General features: G+C 56.3%; 1 protein-coding gene across 1 annotated transcript in view; it reads left to right on the top strand.

Annotated features, from left to right (window-relative positions):
• The window catches only part of SBF1 (SET binding factor 1), a 109,844-nt gene that overhangs the window by 41,444 nt on the left and 48,309 nt on the right, over window positions 1-20,091 (top strand). The window contains exons 14-18 of the mRNA XM_054069688.1: window positions 7,241-7,390; window positions 8,760-8,828; window positions 10,294-10,452; window positions 10,537-10,796; window positions 12,888-13,060. Coding sequence (XP_053925663.1) covers window positions 7,241-7,390; window positions 8,760-8,828; window positions 10,294-10,452; window positions 10,537-10,796; window positions 12,888-13,060 — 811 coding nt within the window. The remainder of the gene's footprint in view (window positions 1-7,240; window positions 7,391-8,759; window positions 8,829-10,293; window positions 10,453-10,536; window positions 10,797-12,887; window positions 13,061-20,091) is intronic.

Below are 20,091 nucleotides of genomic sequence, written 5' to 3'. Positions count from 1 at the left end.
TAACCCAATGAGGTCCATGGGGATAACCCAATGAGGTCCCGTGGGGATAACCCAATGAGGTCCCGTGGAGATAACCCAATGAGGTCCCGTGGGGATAACCCAATGAGGTCCATGGAGATAACCCAATGAGGTCCATGGAGATAACCCAATGAGGTCCCGTGGGGATAACCCAATGAGGTCCCGTGGAGATAACCCAATGAGGTCCATGGAGATAACCCAATGAGGTCCATGGAGATAACCCAATGAGGTCCCGTGGAGATAACCCAATGAGGTCCCGTGGAGATAACCCAATGAGGTCCTATGGAGATAACCCAATGAGGTCCCGTGGAGATAACCCAATGAGGTCCCGTGGAGAGAACCCAATGAGGTCCCGTGGAGATAACCCAATGAGGTCCCGTGGAGATAACCCAATGAGGTCCCATGGAGATAACCCAATGAGGTCCCGTGGAGATAACCCAATGAGGTCCCGTGGAGATAACCCAATGAGGTCCCATGGGGATAACCCAATGAGGTCCCATGGAGATAACCCAATGAGGTCCCATGGGGATAACCCAATGAGGTCCCGTGGAGATAACCCAATGAGGTCCATGGGGATAACCCAATGAGGTCCATGGAGATAACCCAATGAGGTCCCATGGAGATAACCCAATGAGGTCCCGTGGAGATAACCCAATGAGGTCCCGTGGGGATAACCCAATGAGGTCCCGTGGAGATAACCCAATGAGGTCCCATGGGGATAACCCAATGAGGTCCCGTGGAGATAACCCAATGAGGTCCCGTGGAGATAACCCAATGAGGTCCATGGAGATAACCCAATGAGGTCCATGGAGATAACCCAATGAGGTCCCGTGGAGATAACCCAATGAGGTCCCATGGGGATAACCCAATGAGGTCCCGTGGAGATAACCCAATGAGGTCCCGTGGAGATAACCCAATGAGGTCCCGTGGAGATAACCCAATGAGGTCCCGTGGAGATAACCCAATGAGGTCCATGGAGATAACCCAATGAGGTCCCGTGGAGATAACCCAATGAGGTCCCATGGGGATAACCCAATGAGGTCCCGTGGAGATAACCCAATGAGGTCCCGTGGAGATAACCCAATGAGGTCCCGTGGAGATAACCCAATGAGGTCCCGTGGAGATAACCCAGTGAGGTCCCGTGGAGATAACCCAATGAGGTCCCGTGGAGATAACCCAATGAGGTCCCGTGGAGATAACCCAATGAGGTCCCGTGGAGATAACCCAATGAGGTCCCGTGGAGATAACCCAATGAGGTCCCGTGGGGATAACCCAATGAGGTCCCGTGGAGATAACCCAATGAGGTCCCGTGGAGATAACCCAATGAGGTCCATGGAGATAACCCAATGAGGTCCCGTGGAGATAACCCAATGAGGTCCCGTGGAGATAACCCAATGAGGTCCCGTGGAGATAACCCAATGAGGTCCCGTGGAGATAACCCAATGAGGTCCCGTGGAGATAACCCAATGAGGTCCCGTGGAGATAACCCAATGAGGTCCCGTGGAGATAACCCAATGAGGTCCCGTGGAGATAACCCAATGAGGTCCATGGAGATAACCCAATGAGGTCCCGTGGAGATAACCCAATGAGGTCCCGTGGAGATAACCCAATGAGGTCCCGTGGAGATAACCCAATGAGGTCCATGGAGATAACCCAATGAGGTCCCGTGGAGATAACCCAATGAGGTCCCGTGGAGATAACCCAATGAGGTCCCGTGGAGATAACCCAATGAGGTCCCGTGGAGATAACCCAATGAGGTCCCGTGGAGATAACCCAATGAGGTCCCGTGGAGATAACCCAATGAGGTCCATGGAGATAACCCAATGAGGTCCCGTGGAGAGAACCCAATGAGGTCCATGGAGATAACCCAATGAGGTCCCGTGGAGATAACCCAGTGAGGTCCCGTGGAGATAACCCAATGAGGTCCCGTGGAGATAACCCAATGAGGTCCCGTGGAGATAACCCAATGAGGTCCCGTGGGGATAACCCAATGAGGTCCCGTGGGGATAACCCAATGAGGTCCCGTGGAGATAACCCAGTGAGGTCCCGTGGAGATAACCCAATGAGGTCCCGTGGAGATAACCCAATGAGGTCCCGTGGAGATAACCCAATGAGGTCCCGTGGAGATAACCCAATGAGGTCCCGTGGAGAGAACCCAATGAGGTCCCGTGGAGATAACCCAATGAGGTCCATGGAGATAACCCAATGAGGTCCCGTGGAGATAACCCAATGAGGTCCCGTGGGGATAACCCAATGAGGTCCCGTGGGGATAACCCAATGAGGTCCCGTGGAGATAACCCAATGAGGTCCATGGAGATAACCCAATGAGGTCCCGTGGAGAGAACCCAATGAGGTCCCCTGGAGATAACCCAATGAGGTCCCGTGGAGATAACCCAATGAGGTCCATGGAGATAACCCAATGAGGTCCCGTGGAGATAACCCAATGAGGTCCCGTGGAGATAACCCAATGAGGTCCCGTGGGGATAACCCAATGAGGTCCCGTGGGGATAACCCAATGAGGTCCCGTGGAGATAACCCAGTGAGGTCCCGTGGAGATAACCCAATGAGGTCCCGTGGAGATAACCCAATGAGGTCCCGTGGAGATAACCCAATGAGGTCCCGTGGAGAGAACCCAATGAGGTCCCGTGGAGATAACCCAATGAGGTCCATGGAGATAACCCAATGAGGTCCCGTGGAGATAACCCAATGAGGTCCCGTGGAGATAACCCAATGAGGTCCCATGGGGATAACCCAATGAGGTCCCGTGGAGATAACCCAATGAGGTCCCATGGGGATAACCCAATGAGGTCCCGTGGAGAGAACCCAATGAGGTCCATGGGGATAACCCAATGAGGTCCCGTGGAGATAACCCAATGAGGTCCCGTGGAGATAACCCAATGAGGTCCCGTGGAGATAACCCAACTGAGCTCCCATGGGGATAACCCAATGAGGTCCCGTGGAGATAACCCAATGAGGTCCCATGGAGATAACCCAATGAGGTCCATGGGGATAACCCAATGAGGTCCCGTGGAGATAACGCAATGAGGTCCCATGGGGATAACCCAATGAGGTCCCGTGGAGAGAACCCAATGAGGTCCCGTGGAGATAACCCAATGAGGTCCATGGGGATAACCCAATGAGGTCCCATGGAGATAACCCAATGAGGTCCCGTGGAGATAACCCAATGAGGTCCCGTGGAGAGAACCCAATGAGGTCCCATGGAGAGAACCCAATGAGGTCCCATGGGGATAACCCAATGAGGTCCCATGGGGATAACCCAATGAGGTCCCATGGAGATAACCCAATGAGGTCCCGTGGAGAGAACCCAATGAGGTCCCGTGGAGAGAACCCAATGAGGTCCCATGGGGATAACCCAATGAGGTCCCATGGGGATAACCCAATGAGGTCCCATGGAGATAACCCAACTGAGGTCCCATGGGGATAACCCAATGAGGTCCCGTGGAGATAACCCAATGAGGTCCCGTGGAGATAACCCAATGAGGTCCCATGGGGATAACCCAATGAGGTCCCGTGGAGATAACCCAATGAGGTCCCGTGGAGATAACCCAATGAGGTCCCATGGGGATAACCCAATGAGGTCCCGTGGAGAGAACCCAATGAGGTCCCGTGGAGATAACCCAATGAGGTCCCATGGGGATAACCCAATGAGGTCCCGTGGAGAGAACCCAATGAGGTCCCATGGGGATAACCCAATGAGGTCCCATGGAGAGAACCCAATGAGGTCCCATGGAGAGAACCCAATGAGGTCCCATGGGGATAACCCAATGAGGTCCCATGGGGATAACCCAATGAGGTCCCGTGGAGAGAACCCAATGAGGTCCCGTGGAGATAACCCAATGAGGTCCCATGGGGATAACCCAATGAGGTCCCATGGAGAGAACCCAATGAGGTCCCATGGAGAGAACCCAATGAGGTCCCGTGGAGAGAACCCAATGAGGTCCCGTGGAGATAACCCAATGAGGTCCCATGGGGATAACCCAATGAGGTCCCGTGGAGAGAACCCAATGAGGTCCCGTGGAGATAACCCAATGAGGTCCCATGGGGATAACCCAATGAGGTCCCATGGAGAGAACCCAATGAGGTCCCATGGAGAGAACCCAATGAGGTCCCATGGAGATAACCCAATGAGGTCCCATGGAGAGAACCCAATGAGGTCCCATGGAGATATAACCCAATGAGGTCCCATGGAGATAACCCAATGAGGTCCCATGGAGATAACCCAATGAGGTCCCATGGAGAGAACCCAATGAGGTCCCATGGGGATAACCCAATGAGGTCCCGTGGGGATAACCCAATGAGGTCCCATGGAGAGAACCCAATGAGGTCCCATGGAGATATAACCCAATGAGGTCCCATGGAGATAACCCAATGAGGTCCCGTGGAGATAACCCAATGAGGTCCCGTGGAGAGAACCCAATGAGGTCCCGTGGAGATAACCCAATGAGGTCCCGTGGAGATAACCCAACGAGGTCCCGTGGAGATAACCCAATGAGGTCCCGTGGGGATAACCCAATGAGGTCCCGTGGAGATAACCCAATGAGGTCCCGTGGAGATAACCCAATGAGGTCCCATGGAGATAACCCAATGAGGTCCCATGGAGATAACCCAACGAGGTCCCATGGAGATAACCCAACGAGGTCCCATGGAGATAACCCAATGAGGTCCCCTGGAGGTAACCCAATGAGGTCCCGTGGAGATAACCCAATGAGGTCCCGTGGAGATAACCCAATGAGGTCCCGTGGAGAGAACCCAATGAGGTCCCGTGGAGATAACCCAATGAGGTCCCGTGGAGATAACCCAATGAGGTCCCGTGGAGAGAACCCAATGAGGTCCCGTGGAGATAACCCAAAGAGGTCCCGTGGAGATAACCCAAAGAGGTCCCGTGGAGATAACCCAATGAGGTCCCGTGGAGATAACGCAATGAGGTCCCGTGGAGATAACCCAATGAGGTCCCGTGGAGATAACCCAATGAGGTCCCATGGAGAGAACCCAATGAGGTCCCATGGGGATAACCCAATGAGGTCCCGTGGAGATAACCCAATGAGGTCCCATGGAGATAACCCAATGAGGTCCCGTGGAGATAACCCAATGAGGTCCCCTGGAGATAACCCAATGAGGTCCCGTGGAGATAACCCAATGAGGTCCCATGGGGATAACCCAATGAGGTCCCGTGGAGATAACCCAATGAGGTCCCGTGGAGATAACCCAATGAGGTCCCCTGGAGATAACCCAATGAGGTCCCGTGGAGAGAACCCAATGAGGTCCCATGGAGAGAACCCAATGAGGTCCCGTGGGGATAACCCAATGAGGTCCCATGGAGAGAACCCAATGAGGTCCCATGGGGATAACCCAATGAGGTCCCATGGAGATAACCCAATGAGGTCCCGTGGGGATAACCCAATGAGGTCCCATGGAGAGAACCCAATGAGGTCCCATGGAGATATAACCCAATGAGGTCCCATGGAGATAACCCAACGAGGTCCCGTGGAGAGAACCCAATGAGGTCCCGTGGAGATAACCCAATGAGGTCCCGTGGAGATAACCCAATGAGGTCCCGTGGAGATAACCCAATGAGGTCCCGTGGAGATAACCCAATGAGGTCCCGTGGAGATAACCCAATGAGGTCCCATGGAGATAACCCAATGAGGTCCCATGGAGATAACCCAACGAGGTCCCATGGAGATAACCCAACGAGGTCCCATGGAGATAACCCAATGAGGTCCCCTGGAGGTAACCCAATGAGGTCCCGTGGAGATAACCCAATGAGGTCCCGTGGAGATAACCCAATGAGGTCCCGTGGAGATAACCCAATGAGGTCCCATGGAGATAACCCAATGAGGTCCCGTGGAGAGAACCCAATGAGGTCCCGTGGAGATAACCCAATGAGGTCCCGTGGAGATAACCCAATGAGGTCCCGTGGAGAGAACCCAATGAGGTCCCGTGGAGATAACCCAATGAGGTCCCGTGGAGATAACCCAATGAGGTCCCCTGGAGATAACCCAATGAGGTCCCATGGAGAGAACCCAATGAGGTCCCATGGGGATAACCCAATGAGGTCCATGGAGATAACCCAATGAGGTCCCGTGGAGAGAACCCAATGAGGTCCCATGGGGATAACCCAATGAGGTCCCGTGGAGATAACCCAATGAGGTCCCCTGGAGATAACCCAATGAGGTCCCGTGGAGATAACGCAATGAGGTCCCGTGGAGATAACCCAATGAGGTCCCATGGAGAGAACCCAATGAGGTCCCCTGGAGATAACCCAATGAGGTCCCCTGGAGGTAACCCAATGAGGTCCCGTGGAGATAACGCAATGAGGTCCCGTGGAGATAACCCAATGAGGTCCCGTGGAGATAACCCAATGAGGTCCCGTGGAGATAACCCAATGAGGTCCCGTGGAGATAACCCAATGAGGTCCCATGGAGATAACCCAATGAGGTCCCGTGGAGATAACCCAATGAGGTCCCGTGGAGATAACCCAATGAGGTCCATGGGGATAACCCAATGAGGTCCCGTGGAGATAACCCAATGAGGTCCCATGGAGATAACCCAATGAGGTCCCATGGAGATAACCCAATGAGGTCCCGTGGAGATAACCCAATGAGGTCCCGTGGAGATAACCCAATGAGGTCCCGTGGAGATAACCCAATGAGGTCCCGTGGAGAGAACCCAATGAGGTCCCGTGGAGATAACCCAATGAGGTCCCCTGGAGGTAACCCAATGAGGTCCCGTGGAGATAACCCAATGAGGTCCCCTGGAGGTAACCCAATGAGGTCCCGTGGAGATAACCCAATGAGGTCCCGTGGAGATAACCCAATGAGGTCCATGGAGATAACCCAATGAGGTCCCGTGGAGATAACCCAATGAGGTCCCGTGGAGATAACCCACCTGAGGTCCTCCTGACCTTGGTGGGACCTCCATACCTTCCTTTGAGGAGGTTCTCCAAGAACCACAGATATGCCCCACGTTGGAAGGAACCCCATAAGTTCACCTCCTCCACCTCCTCTCCCCCTGTGTAGGACCACCCCAACATTTCCCTCCATGGCTCTCCTTTGCTCCTCTTCTCCTCCGCATCCGTTGAGGAGAAGACGCTGTGGTGTCAACCAGCGTGGTCAGAACGTGGACCTTCTCCTGGATCTCCTCGCTTGGGGGAGATCCGAGCGGAGGTCCTCAAGGAGGTCCCTTCTGATCTTCTCCGCAGTTGTTTCCCGCTGTCCTCCGGGCCATGAAGGGCCGAGCGGCCAGAAATTGTCTCACCCAAGAGCTGAACCTCCACGTCCAGCAGAACCGGGCGGTGTTGGACCACCAACAGTTCGACTTCATCATCCGGATGATGAACTGTTGCCTTCAGGTAGGACATCACCTTCCGGTGGGAAAGGAACGGACCTGGAGAGGAGGGAACGGAGGAGCTCCGGGGGTTCTCCTGTAGCGTTCTCCTGGATGCCATCAAGTTTGGGTCCTTCACTCCAAGAAGGACCTCCTTGAGAACATCTGGAGAGGTTCCTGGAGGAGGAGGAGGACCTCAGGGTGGTGGTTAAGTGGTTGAATGTGGGTCAACGGTGGCCGAGAAGGCCCATGGCGTCTTGGCTTGGGTCAGCCCTGGGGTGGCCACCAGGAGGAGAGGTGGGATTGAGCCCCTCTGGAGGCCACAGCTCCACTCTGCGTTCAGTTTTGGGTCCTTCACTCCAAGAAGGACCTCCTGGAGGTCCCGGAGTGTGTGCGGAGAAGGGAACGGAGGTGGAGAGGAGGGATCGGAGGAGCTCCGGGGGTTCTCCTGTAGCGTTCTCCTGGATGCCATCAAGTTTGGGTCCTTCACTCCAAGAAGGACCTCCTTGAGAACATCTGGAGAGGTTCCTGGAGGAGGAGGAGGACCTCAGGGTGGTGGTTAAGTGGTTGAATGTGGGTCAACGGTGGCCGAGAAGGCCCATGGCATCTTGGCTTGGGTCAGCCCTGGGGTGGCCACCAGGAGCAGAGGAGGGATTGAGCCCCTCTGGAGGCCACAGCTCCACTCTGGGTTCAGTTTTGGGTCCTTCACTCCAAGGAGGACCTCCTTGAGGTCCTGGAGTGTGTGCGGAGAAGGGAACTGAGGTGGAGAGGAGGGATCGGAGGAGCTCCGGGGGTTCTCCTGTAGCGTTCTCCTGGATGCCATCAAGTTTGGGTCCTTCACTCCAAGAAGGACCTCCTTGAGGACATCTGGAGAGGTTCCTGGAGGAGGAGAAGGACCTCAGGGTGGTGGTTAAGTGGGTCCTTCACTCCAAGAAGGACCTCCTTGAGGTCCCGGAGTGTGTGCGGAGAAGGGAACGGAGGTGGAGAAGGGGGTGGAGAAGAGGGCTTCTGAGGAGCAGCTGAGGGACCTGGAGATGTTGAGGCTGGAGAAGAGGAGGCTGAGGAGAGACCATCACTCCACCACCGCCTGAAAGGAGCGGTGGAGTTTGGTGTCTTCTCCCAAGCGATGGGAGACCGGGAACGGCCTCGGGTCGCACCAGAACACCTTCAGGTGGGACATCAGTTGGAACTTCTTCACCGAAGACCTTCTCCGGCCCTGCAGAGGTCATCCAGGGCGGTGGTGGAGTCTCCATCCCTGGAGAGGTTTGGAAAGCGGTGGAGATGAGGTTCTCAGGATGAGATGAAGTTGGGTTTAAGGAGTGGACGGGGATGGTTGGAATGGACCATCTCAAAGGTCTTCTCCACCCCAAGGCCCTCTCCGCTCTCTCCCGCAGGACTGCACGGCCGTGGACGAGCACGGAATCGCCGCCGCTCTTCTGCCGTTGGTCACCGCGTTCTGCCGGGTGAGTCCCTGTCCCACCCCGACCTCCTCACAGCTTTGGAGCTCATTGGGTCCTCCAAGAGTCCTCTTGGACCTCAACCACCTTCAGATGGTGGGGAAGGACCCGCAGGGAAGGAACGATCCAAGAGGTTCCTGGAGGGGCCTGAGAAGAACGTCCTTCTCCGAGGGGGAGAAGAGCTATGGGGGACCTTCTTCTCACCAACAAAAGGGGTGGTGGAGGGTGTGGAGCTCTCCTGGGTCCCTCTGGAGAGCAGAAGCTCTCCTGGGTTCCTCTGGAGAGCAGAAGCTCTCCTGGGTCCCTCTGGAGAGCAGAAGCTCTCCTGGGTCCCTCTGGAGAGGAGAAGATCTCCTGGGTTCTTCTGGAGAGCAGAAGCTCTCCTGGGTCCCTCTGGAGAGCAGAAGCTCTCCTGGGTCCCTCTGGAGAGCAGAAGCTCTCCTGGGTTCCTCTGGAGAGCAGAAGCTCTCCTGGGTTCCTCTGGAGAGCAGAAGCTCTCCTGGGTCCCTCTGCAGAGCAGAAGCTCTCCTGGGTCCCTCTGCAGAGCAGAAGCTCTCCTGGGTCCCTCTGGAGAGCAGAAGCTCTCCTGGGTCCCTCTGGAGAGCAGAAGCTCTCCTGGGTCCCTCTGGAGAGCAGAAGCTCTCCTGGGTCCCTCTGGAGGGCAGAAGCTCTCCTGGGTTCCTCTGGAGAGCAGAAGCTCTCCTGGGTCCCTCTGGAGGTGTTTAAGGAACGGTGGATGAAGTGCTGAGGACACGGTTGAAAGGAGCGTTGGGAATGGTTGGACTCCATGATCCGGAGGGTCCTTTCCATCCTGGTGACTCCAGGACTCCATTGGCCGCACTCATCTCTGGGCCGAGATCTCCACGCTCCTCCACCAAAGGTCTTCAGAACCCAAAGCTGCTCTGAAGCGCCACCACCTTTCGTTTGTCGGTGGCGTTGGGTCCACCTCCAACTCTTTATGGTCCATCAACCATCTGCAGCTCAAGGGGTGACCCCAAGGGAGGAGAAAGGGCCCCTCGGAAGAGCTGAGGAGGGGTGGAGTGGACGGGAGAACATCACCCAAAGGTCCTTTTGGGGTGAATCTCTTCTACCCAGAGGACATCTGCCCAGGGAGGGGGTGGAGACGCCTTCTCTGGAGGTCTTTAAGGAAAGGGTGGATGAAGGGCTGAGGACACTCCATGATCCAATGGGTCCTTTCCATCCTGGTGACTCCAGGACTCCATTGTCCACACTCATCTCTTGGCCGAGATCTCCACACTCCTCCACCAAAGGTCCTCAGACCTTCAGGCGGTGGCGTTGGGTCCACCTCCAACTCTTTATGGTCCATCAACCACCTGCAGCTCAAGGGGTGACCCCAAGGGAGGAGAAAGGGCCCCTCGGAGGAGCTGAGGAGGGGTGGAGTGGGACAGGAGAACATCCCCCAAAGGTCCTCTTTGGGGTGAACGTCTCTTCTCCCCTTCTGCTCCTTCAGAAGTTGAGTCCGGGCATCACGCAGTTCGCCTACAGTTGCGTTCAAGACCACGTGGTGTGGACCAACCTCCAGTTCTGGGAGGCCATGTTCTACTGCGACGTCCAGAACCACATCCGAGCGTTGTACCTGGACGCCAACGAGGACAACGCCACCACCGAGGTCAGGAGGTGACACCCACGGCCCTCCTAAAGAACCTCCCAGGATGAAGGTGAGGTGGACATCTCCCCATCTCCTTCTTTCCAGGAGAGCAAAGAGGGACCTCAAGAGGTGAAGTCGGCGCTGGAGATCGCGTCGGAGCAGTTGAGGTGGTGGCCCACCATGAGCCGCGAGAAGCAGCAGGAGCTGATCCAGAAGGAGGAGAGCACCGTCTTCAGCCAAGCCATCCACTACGCCAACCGCATGAGTTACCTTCTCCTCCCCTTGGACACCACCAAGAACCGCCTCCTGCGCAGCTCCGGCCTCGGCGACGGCGAGAGCGTCACCAACAGCTTCGTCACCAACAGGTGAGAACGGGGGGAAGAGTCTCCGGGGTTCCTCTGGAGAGGAGAAGATCTCCTGGGTCCCTCTGGAGAGGAGAAGATCTCCTGGGTTCCTCTGGAGAGCAGAAGCTCTCCTGGGTTCCTCTGGAGAGCAGAAGCTCTCCTGGGTTCCTCTGGAGAGGAGAAGCTCTCCTGGGTTCCTCTGGAGAGGAGAAGCTCTCCTGGGTTCCTCTGGAGAGGAGAAGATCTCCTGGGTTCCTCTGGAGGTCCAAAGCTCTCCAGGGTCCCTCTGGAGGTCCAAAGCTCTCCAGGGTTCCTCTGGAGGTCCAAAGCTCTCCAGGGTCCCTCTGGAGGTCCAAAGCTCTCCTGGGTTCCTCTGGAGGTCCAAAGCTCTTCTGGGTTCCTCTGGAGAGCAGAAGCTCTCCAGGGGTCCTCTGGAGGTCAAAAGCTCTCCTGGGTCCCTCTGGAGGTCCAAAGCTCTCCAGGGTTCCTCTGGAGAGCAGAAGCTCTCCTGGGTCCCTCTGGAGAGCAGAAGCTCTCCTGGGATCCTCTGGAGAGCAGAAGCTCTCCAGGGTTCCTCTGGAGGTCCAAAGCTCTCCTGGGTCCCTCTGGAGAGCAGAAGCTCTCCTGGGTCCCTCTGGAGGTCCAAAGCTCTCCTGGGTCCCTCTGGAGGTCCAAAGCTCTCCTGGGTCCCTCTGGAGGTCCAAAGCTCTCCAGGGTTCCTCTGGAGGTCCAAAGCTCTCCTGGGTCCCTCTGGAGGTCCAAAGCTCTCCAGGGTTCCTCTGGAGGTCCAAAGCTCTCCAGGGTTCCTCTGGAGGTCCAAAGCTCTCCAGGGTTCCTCTGAAGGTCCAAAGCTCTCCAGGGTTCCTCTGGAGGTCCAAAGCTCTCCTGGGTTCCTCTGGAGAGCAGAAGCTCTCCTGGGTTCCTCTGGAGAGCAGAAGCTCTCCAGGGTTCCTCTGGAGAGCAGAAGCTCTCCTGGGTCCCTCTGGAGAGCAGAAGCTCTCCTGGGTTCCTCTGGAGAGGAGAAGATCTCCTGGGTCCCTCTGGAGGTCCAAAGCTCTCCAGGGTTCCTCTGGAGGTCCAAAGCTCTCCAGGGTCCCTCTGGAGGTCCAAAGCTCTCCTGGGTCCCTCTGGAGGTCCGAAGCTCTCCTGGGTCCCTCTGGAGGTCCAAAGCTCTCCTGGGTTCCTCTGGAGGTCCAATGCTCTCCTGGGTTCCTCTGGAGGTCCAAAGCTCTCCTGGGTTCCTCTGGAGGTCCAAAGCTCTCCTGGGTTCCTCTGGAGGTCCAAAGCTCTCCTGGGTTCCTCTGGAGGTCCAAAGCTCTCCAGGGTCCCTCTGGAGGTCCAAAGCTCTCCAGGGTTCCTCTGGAGGTCCAAAGCTCTCCTGGGTCCCTCTGGAGGTCCAAAGCTCTCCTGGGTTCCTCTGGAGGTCCAAAGCTCTCCAGGGTTCCTCTGGAGGTCCAAAGCTCTCCTGGGTCCCTCTGGAGGTCCAAAGCTCTCCTGGGTTCCTCTGGAGAGCAGAAGCTCTCCTGGGTTCCTCTGGAGAGCAGAAGCTCTCCAGGGTTCCTCTGGAGAGCAGAAGCTCTCCTGGGTCCCTCTGGAGGTCCAAAGCTCTCCAGGGTCCCTCTGGAGGTCCAAAGCTCTCCAGGGTCCCTCTGGAGGTCCAAAGCTCTCCAGGGTCCCTCTGGAGGTCCAAAGCTCTCCAGGGTCCCTCTGGAGGTCCAAAGCTCTCCAGGGTTCCTCTGGAGATCCAATGCTCTCCTGGGTCCCTCTGGAGAGCAGAAGCTCTCCTGGGTTCCTCTGGAGGTCCGAAGCTCTCCTGGGTCCCTCTGGAGGTCCAAAGCTCTCCAGGGTTCCTCTGGAGGTCCAAAGCTCTCCAGGGTTCCTCTGGAGGTCCAATGCTCTCCTGGGTTCCTCTGGAGGTCCAAAGCTCTCCAGGGTTCCTCTGGAGGTCCAAAGCTCTCCAGGGTTCCTCTGGAGGTCCAAAGCTCTCCTGGGTCCCTCTGGAGGTCCAAAGCTCTCCAGGGTTCCTCTGGAGGTCCAAAGCTCTCCTGGGTCCCTCTGGAGAGCAGAAGGTCTCCTGGAGATGTCCTCACGGGGTTGTCCTCTCCTGGGCAGCATCGCCGGGAGCGTTGCGGAGAGTTACGATACGGAGAGCGGCTTTGAGGACGCCGAAAGCTCCGATGTGGCCAACGCCGTCGTGAGGTTCATCAACCGCTTCGTGGACAAAGTGTGCACCGAGAGCGGAGTCACCAACGAACATCTGAAGGGGCTCCACGTGATGATCCCCGGTGAGGAACCCCCGGGATGAGTGGAGTGGAGTGGAGGTGGAGTGGAGATGGAGTGGAGATGGAGTGGAGATGGAGTGGAGATGGAGATGGAGTGGAGTGGAGATGGAGTGGAGATGGAGTGGAGATGGAGTGGAGATGGAGTGGAGATGGAGTGGAGTGGAGTGGAGATGGAGTGGAGTGGAGATGGAGTGGAGATGGAGTGGAGTGGAGATGGAGTGGAGATGGAGTGGAGATGGAGTGGAGTGGAGATGGAGATGGAGTGGAGTGGAGATGGAGTGGAGTGGAGATGGAGTGGAGATGGAGTGGAGATGGAGTGGAGATGGAGTGGAGATGGAGTGGAGTGGAGATGGAGTGGAGTGGAGATGGAGTGGAGATGGAGTGGAGTGGAGTGGAGTGGAGATGGAGTGGAGATGGAGTGGAGATGGAGTGGAGTGGAGATGGAGTGGAGATGGAGTGGAGATGGAGTGGAGATGGAGTGGAGATGGAGTGGAGTGGAGATGGAGTGGAGATGGAGTGGAGTGGAGATGGAGTGGAGATGGAGTGGAGATGGAGTGGAGATGGAGTGGAGTGGAGATGGAGTGGAGATGGAGTGGAGTGGAGTGGAGTGGAGTGGAGATGGAGTGGAGTGGAGATGGAGTGGAGATGGAGTGGAGGTGGAGTGGAGATGGAGTGGAGTGGAGATGGAGTGGAGATGGAGTGGAGATGGAGTGGAGTGGAGTGGAGGTGGAGTGGAGATGGAGTGGAGATGGAGTGGAGTGGAGATGGAGTGGAGATGGAGTGGAGTGGAGATGGAGTGGAGATGGAGTGGAGTGGAGATGGAGTGGAGTGGAGTGGAGTGGAGGTGGAGTGGAGATGGAGTGGAGATGGAGTGGAGATGGAGTGGAGTGGAGATGGAGTGGAGATGGAGTGGAGATGGAGTGGAGTGGAGTGGAGTGGAGTGGAGATGGAGTGGAGTGGAGATGGAGTGGAGTGGAGATGGAGTGGAGATGGAGTGGAGATGGAGTGGAGTGGAGATGGAGTGGAGATGGAGTGGAGATGGAGTGGAGATGGAGTGGAGATGGAGTGGAGTGGAGATGGAGTGGAGATGGAGTGGAGTGGAGTGGAGTGGAGATGGAGTGGAGATGGAGTGGAGTGGAGATGGAGTGGAGATGGAGTGGAGATGGAGTGGAGTGGAGTGGAGGTGGAGTGGAGATGGAGTGGAGATGGAGTGGAGTGGAGATGGAGTGGAGATGGAGTGGAGTGGAGATGGAGTGGAGTGGAGTGGAGTGGAGGTGGAGTGGAGATGGAGTGGAGATGGAGTGGAGATGGAGTGGAGATGGAGATGGAGTGGAGATGGAGTGGAGATGGAGTGGAGTGGAGTGGAGATGGAGTGGAGATGGAGTGGAGTGGAGTGGAGTGGAGATGGAGTGGAGATGGAGTGGAGTGGAGTGGAGATGGAGTGGAGATGGAGTGGAGTGGAGATGGAGTGGAGATGGAGATGGAGTGGAGTGGAGATGGAGTGGAGTGGAGATGGAGTGGAGATGGAGTGGAGGTGGAGTGGAGGTGGAGTGGAGATGGAGTGGAGATGGAGTGGAGTGGAGATGGAGTGGAGATGGAGTGGAGTGGAGATGGAGTGGAGATGGAGTGGAGATGGAGTGGAGTGGAGATGGAGTGGAGATGGAGTGGAGATGGAGTGGAGATGGAGTGGAGTGGAGATGGAGTGGAGTGGAGATGGAGTGGAGTGGAGATGGAGTGGAGATGGAGTGGAGATGGAGTGGAGTGGAGTGGAGATGGACTGGAGTGGAGTGGAGATGGAGTGGAGTGGAGATGGAGTGGAGTGGAGATGGAGTGGAGATGGAGTGGAGTGGAGTGGAGTGGAGATGGAGTGGAGTGGAGATGGAGTGGAGATGGAGTGGAGATGGAGTGGAGTGGAGATGGAGTGGAGATGGACTGGAGTGGAGTGGAGATGGAGTGGAGTGGAGTGCAGATGGAGTGGAGTGGAGATGGAATGGAGTGGAGATGGAGTGGAGATGGAGTGGAGTGGAGATGGAGTGGAGATGGAGTGGAGATGGACTGGAGTGGAGTGGAGATGGAGTGGAGTGGAGATGGAGTGGAGTGGAGATGGAGTGGAGATGGAGTGGAGTGGAGTGGAGTGGAGTGGAGATGGAGTGGAGTGGAGATGGAGTGGAGATGGAGTGGAGATGGAGTGGAGTGGAGATGGAGTGGAGTGGAGATGGAGTGGAGTGGAGATGGAGTGGAGATGGAGTGGAGATGGAGTGGAGTGGAGATGGAGTGGAGATGGAGTGGAGATGGAGTGGAGATGGAGTGGAGTGGAGTGGAGGTGGAGTGGAGATGGAGTGGAGATGGAGTGGAGATGGAGTGGAGATGGAGTGGAGTGGAGTGGAGATGGAGATGGAGTGGAGTGGAGATGGAGTGGAGATGGAGTGGAGTGGAGTGGAGATGGAGTGGAGATGGAGTGGAGTGGAGATGGAGTGGAGTGGAGATGGAGTGGAGTGGAGATGGAGTGGAGATGGAGTGGAGATGGAGATGGAGTGGAGATGGAGTGGAGTGGAGATGGAGTGGAGTGGAGGTGGAGTGGAGATGGAGTGGAGATGGAGTGGAGATGGAGTGGAGTGGAGATGGAGTGGAGTGGAGTGGAGTGGAGATGGAGATGGAGTGGAGATGGAGTGGAGATGGAGTGGAGTGGAGATGGAGTGGAGATGGAGATGGAGTGGAGTGGAGATGGAGTGGAGATGGAGTGGAGATGGAGTGGAGTGGAGATGGAGTGGAGTGGAGTGGAGTGGAGATGGAGTGGAGTGGAGATGGAGTGGAGATGGAGATGGAGTGGAGATGGAGTGGAGATGGAGTGGAGTGGAGATGGAGTGGAGTGGAGATGGAGTGGAGATGGAGATGGAGTGGAGATGGAGTGGAGATGGAGATGGAGTGGAGATGGAGTGGAGTGGAGTGGAGTGGAGATGGAGTGGAGTGGAGATGGAGTGGAGATGGAGTGGAGATGGAGTGGAGTGGAGATGGAGTGGAGATGGAGTGGAGATGGAGTGGAGTGGAGATGGAGTGGAGTGGAGTGGAGTGGAGATGGAGTGGAGTGGAGATGGAGTGGAGATGGAGATGGAGTGGAGATGGAGTGGAGATGGAGATGGAGTGGAGATGGAGTGGAGTGGAGTGGAGTGGAGATGGAGTGGAGTGGAGTGGAGATGGAGTGGAGATGGAGTGGAGTGGAGTGGAGATGGAGTGGAGATGGAGTGGAGTGGAGATGGAGTGGAGATGGAGATGGAGTGGAGTGGAGATGGAGTGGAGTGGAGATGGAGTGGAGATGGAGTGGAGTGGAGTGGAGATGGACTGGAGTGGAGTGGAGATGGAGTGGAGTGGAGATGGAGTGGAGTGGAGATGGAGTGGAGATGGAGTGGAGTGGAGTGGAGTGGAGATGGAGTGGAGTGGAGATGGAGTGGAGATGGAGTGGAGATGGAGTGGAGTGGAGATGGAGTGGAGATGGAGTGGAGATGGAGTGGAGTGGAGATGGAGTGGAGATGGAGTGGAGATGGAGTGGAGATGGAGTGGAGATGGAGTGGAGTGGAGATGGAGTGGAGATGGAGTGGAGTGGAGTGGAGTGGAGATGGAGTGGAGATGGAGTGGAGTGGAGATGGAGTGGAGATGGAGTGGAGATGGAGTGGAGTGGAGTGGAGGTGGAGTGGAGATGGAGTGGAGATGGAGTGGAGTGGAGATGGAGTGGAGATGGAGTGGAGTGGAGATGGAGTGGAGTGGAGTGGAGTGGAGGTGGAGTGGAGATGGAGTGGAGATGGAGTGGAGATGGAGTGGAGATGGAGATGGAGTGGAGATGGAGTGGAGATGGAGTGGAGTGGAGTGGAGATGGAGTGGAGATGGAGTGGAGTGGAGTGGAGTGGAGATGGAGTGGAGATGGAGTGGAGTGGAGTGGAGATGGAGTGGAGATGGAGTGGAGTGGAGATGGAGTGGAGATGGAGATGGAGTGGAGTGGAGATGGAGTGGAGTGGAGATGGAGTGGAGATGGAGTGGAGGTGGAGTGGAGGTGGAGTGGAGATGGAGTGGAGATGGAGTGGAGTGGAGATGGAGTGGAGATGGAGTGGAGTGGAGATGGAGTGGAGATGGAGTGGAGATGGAGTGGAGTGGAGATGGAGTGGAGATGGAGTGGAGATGGAGTGGAGATGGAGTGGAGTGGAGATGGAGTGGAGTGGAGATGGAGTGGAGTGGAGATGGAGTGGAGATGGAGTGGAGATGGACTGGAGTGGAGTGGAGATGGAGTGGAGTGGAGTGCAGATGGAGTGGAGTGGAGATGGAATGGAGTGGAGATGGAGTGGAGATGGAGTGGAGTGGAGATGGAGTGGAGTGGAGATGGAGTGGAGATGGAGTGGAGATGGACTGGAGTGGAGTGGAGATGGAGTGGAGTGGAGATGGAGTGGAGTGGAGATGGAGTGGAGATGGAGTGGAGTGGAGTGGAGTGGAGTGGAGATGGAGTGGAGTGGAGATGGAGTGGAGATGGAGTGGAGATGGAGTGGAGTGGAGATGGAGTGGAGTGGAGATGGAGTGGAGTGGAGATGGAGTGGAGATGGAGTGGAGATGGAGTGGAGTGGAGATGGAGTGGAGATGGAGTGGAGATGGAGTGGAGATGGAGTGGAGTGGAGTGGAGGTGGAGTGGAGATGGAGTGGAGATGGAGTGGAGATGGAGTGGAGATGGAGTGGAGTGGAGTGGAGATGGAGATGGAGTGGAGTGGAGATGGAGTGGAGATGGAGTGGAGTGGAGTGGAGATGGAGTGGAGATGGAGTGGAGTGGAGATGGAGTGGAGTGGAGATGGAGTGGAGTGGAGATGGAGTGGAGATGGAGTGGAGATGGAGATGGAGTGGAGATGGAGTGGAGTGGAGATGGAGTGGAGTGGAGGTGGAGTGGAGATGGAGTGGAGATGGAGTGGAGATGGAGTGGAGTGGAGATGGAGTGGAGTGGAGTGGAGTGGAGATGGAGTGGAGATGGAGATGGAGTGGAGTGGAGATGGAGTGGAGATGGAGTGGAGATGGAGTGGAGTGGAGATGGAGTGGAGTGGAGTGGAGTGGAGATGGAGTGGAGTGGAGATGGAGTGGAGATGGAGATGGAGTGGAGTGGAGATGGAGTGGAGTGGAGATGGAGTGGAGATGGAGTGGAGGTGGAGTGGAGGTGGAGTGGAGATGGAGTGGAGATGGAGTGGAGTGGAGATGGAGTGGAGATGGAGTGGAGTGGAGATGGAGTGGAGATGGAGTGGAGATGGAGTGGAGTGGAGATGGAGTGGAGATGGAGTGGAGATGGAGTGGAGATGGAGTGGAGTGGAGATGGAGTGGAGTGGAGATGGAGTGGAGTGGAGATGGAGTGGAGATGGAGTGGAGATGGACTGGAGTGGAGTGGAGATGGAGTGGAGTGGAGTGCAGATGGAGTGGAGTGGAGATGGAATGGAGTGGAGATGGAGTGGAGATGGAGTGGAGTGGAGATGGAGTGGAGATGGAGTGGAGATGGACTGGAGTGGAGTGGAGATGGAGTGGAGTGGAGATGGAGTGGAGTGGAGATGGAGTGGAGATGGAGTGGAGTGGAGTGGAGTGGAGTGGAGATGGAGTGGAGATGGAGTGGAGTGGAGATGGAGTGGAGATGGAGTGGAGTGGAGATGGAGTGGAGTGGAGTGGAGTGGAGGTGGAGTGGAGATGGAGTGGAGATGGAGTGGAGATGGAGTGGAGATGGAGATGGAGTGGAGATGGAGTGGAGATGGAGTGGAGTGGAGTGGAGATGGAGTGGAGATGGAGTGGAGTGGAGTGGAGTGGAGATGGAGTGGAGATGGAGTGGAGTGGAGTGGAGATGGAGTGGAGATGGAGTGGAGTGGAGATGGAGTGGAGATGGAGATGGAGTGGAGTGGAGATGGAGTGGAGTGGAGATGGAGTGGAGATGGAGTGGAGGTGGAGTGGAGGTGGAGTGGAGATGGAGTGGAGATGGAGTGGAGTGGAGATGGAGTGGAGATGGAGTGGAGTGGAGATGGAGTGGAGTGGAGATGGAGTGGAGATGGAGTGGAGTGGAGATGGAGTGGAGTGGAGATGGAGTGGAGATGGAGATGGAGTGGAGTGGAGATGGAGTGGAGATGGAGTGGAGTGGAGATGGAGTGGAGATGGAGTGGAGTGGAGATGGAGTGGAGATGGAGTGGAGATGGAGTGGAGTGGAGATGGAGTGGAGATGGAGTGGAGTGGAGATGGAGTGGAGTGGAGTGGAGTGGAGGTGGAGTGGAGATGGAGTGGAGATGGAGTGGAGATGGAGTGGAGATGGAGATGGAGTGGAGATGGAGTGGAGATGGAGTGGAGTGGAGTGGAGATGGAGTGGAGATGGAGTGGAGTGGAGTGGAGTGGAGTGGAGATGGAGTGGAGATGGAGTGGAGTGGAGTGGAGATGGAGTGGAGATGGAGTGGAGTGGAGATGGAGTGGAGATGGAGATGGAGTGGAGTGGAGATGGAGTGGAGTGGAGATGGAGTGGAGATGGAGTGGAGGTGGAGTGGAGGTGGAGTGGAGATGGAGTGGAGATGGAGTGGAGTGGAGATGGAGTGGAGATGGAGTGGAGTGGAGATGGAGTGGAGATGGAGTGGAGATGGAGTGGAGTGGAGATGGAGTGGAGATGGAGTGGAGATGGAGTGGAGATGGAGTGGAGTGGAGATGGAGTGGAGTGGAGATGGAGTGGAGTGGAGATGGAGTGGAGATGGAGTGGAGATGGACTGGAGTGGAGTGGAGATGGAGTGGAGTGGAGATGGAGTGGAGTGGAGATGGAGTGGAGATGGAGTGGAGTGGAGTGGAGTGGAGTGGAGATGGAGTGGAGTGGAGATGGAGTGGAGATGGAGTGGAGATGGAGTGGAGTGGAGATGGAGTGGAGTGGAGATGGAGTGGAGTGGAGATGGAGTGGAGATGGAGTGGAGATGGAGTGGAGTGGAGATGGAGTGGAGATGGAGTGGAGATGGAGTGGAGATGGAGTGGAGTGGAGTGGAGGTGGAGTGGAGATGGAGTGG

The sequence above is a fragment of the Cuculus canorus genome, chromosome 1 (genome assembly GCF_017976375.1).
Source record: "Cuculus canorus isolate bCucCan1 chromosome 1, bCucCan1.pri, whole genome shotgun sequence".
Lineage (NCBI taxonomy): Eukaryota > Metazoa > Chordata > Aves > Cuculiformes > Cuculidae > Cuculus > Cuculus canorus.
This window is presented reverse-complemented; position numbering and strand designations above follow the sequence as displayed.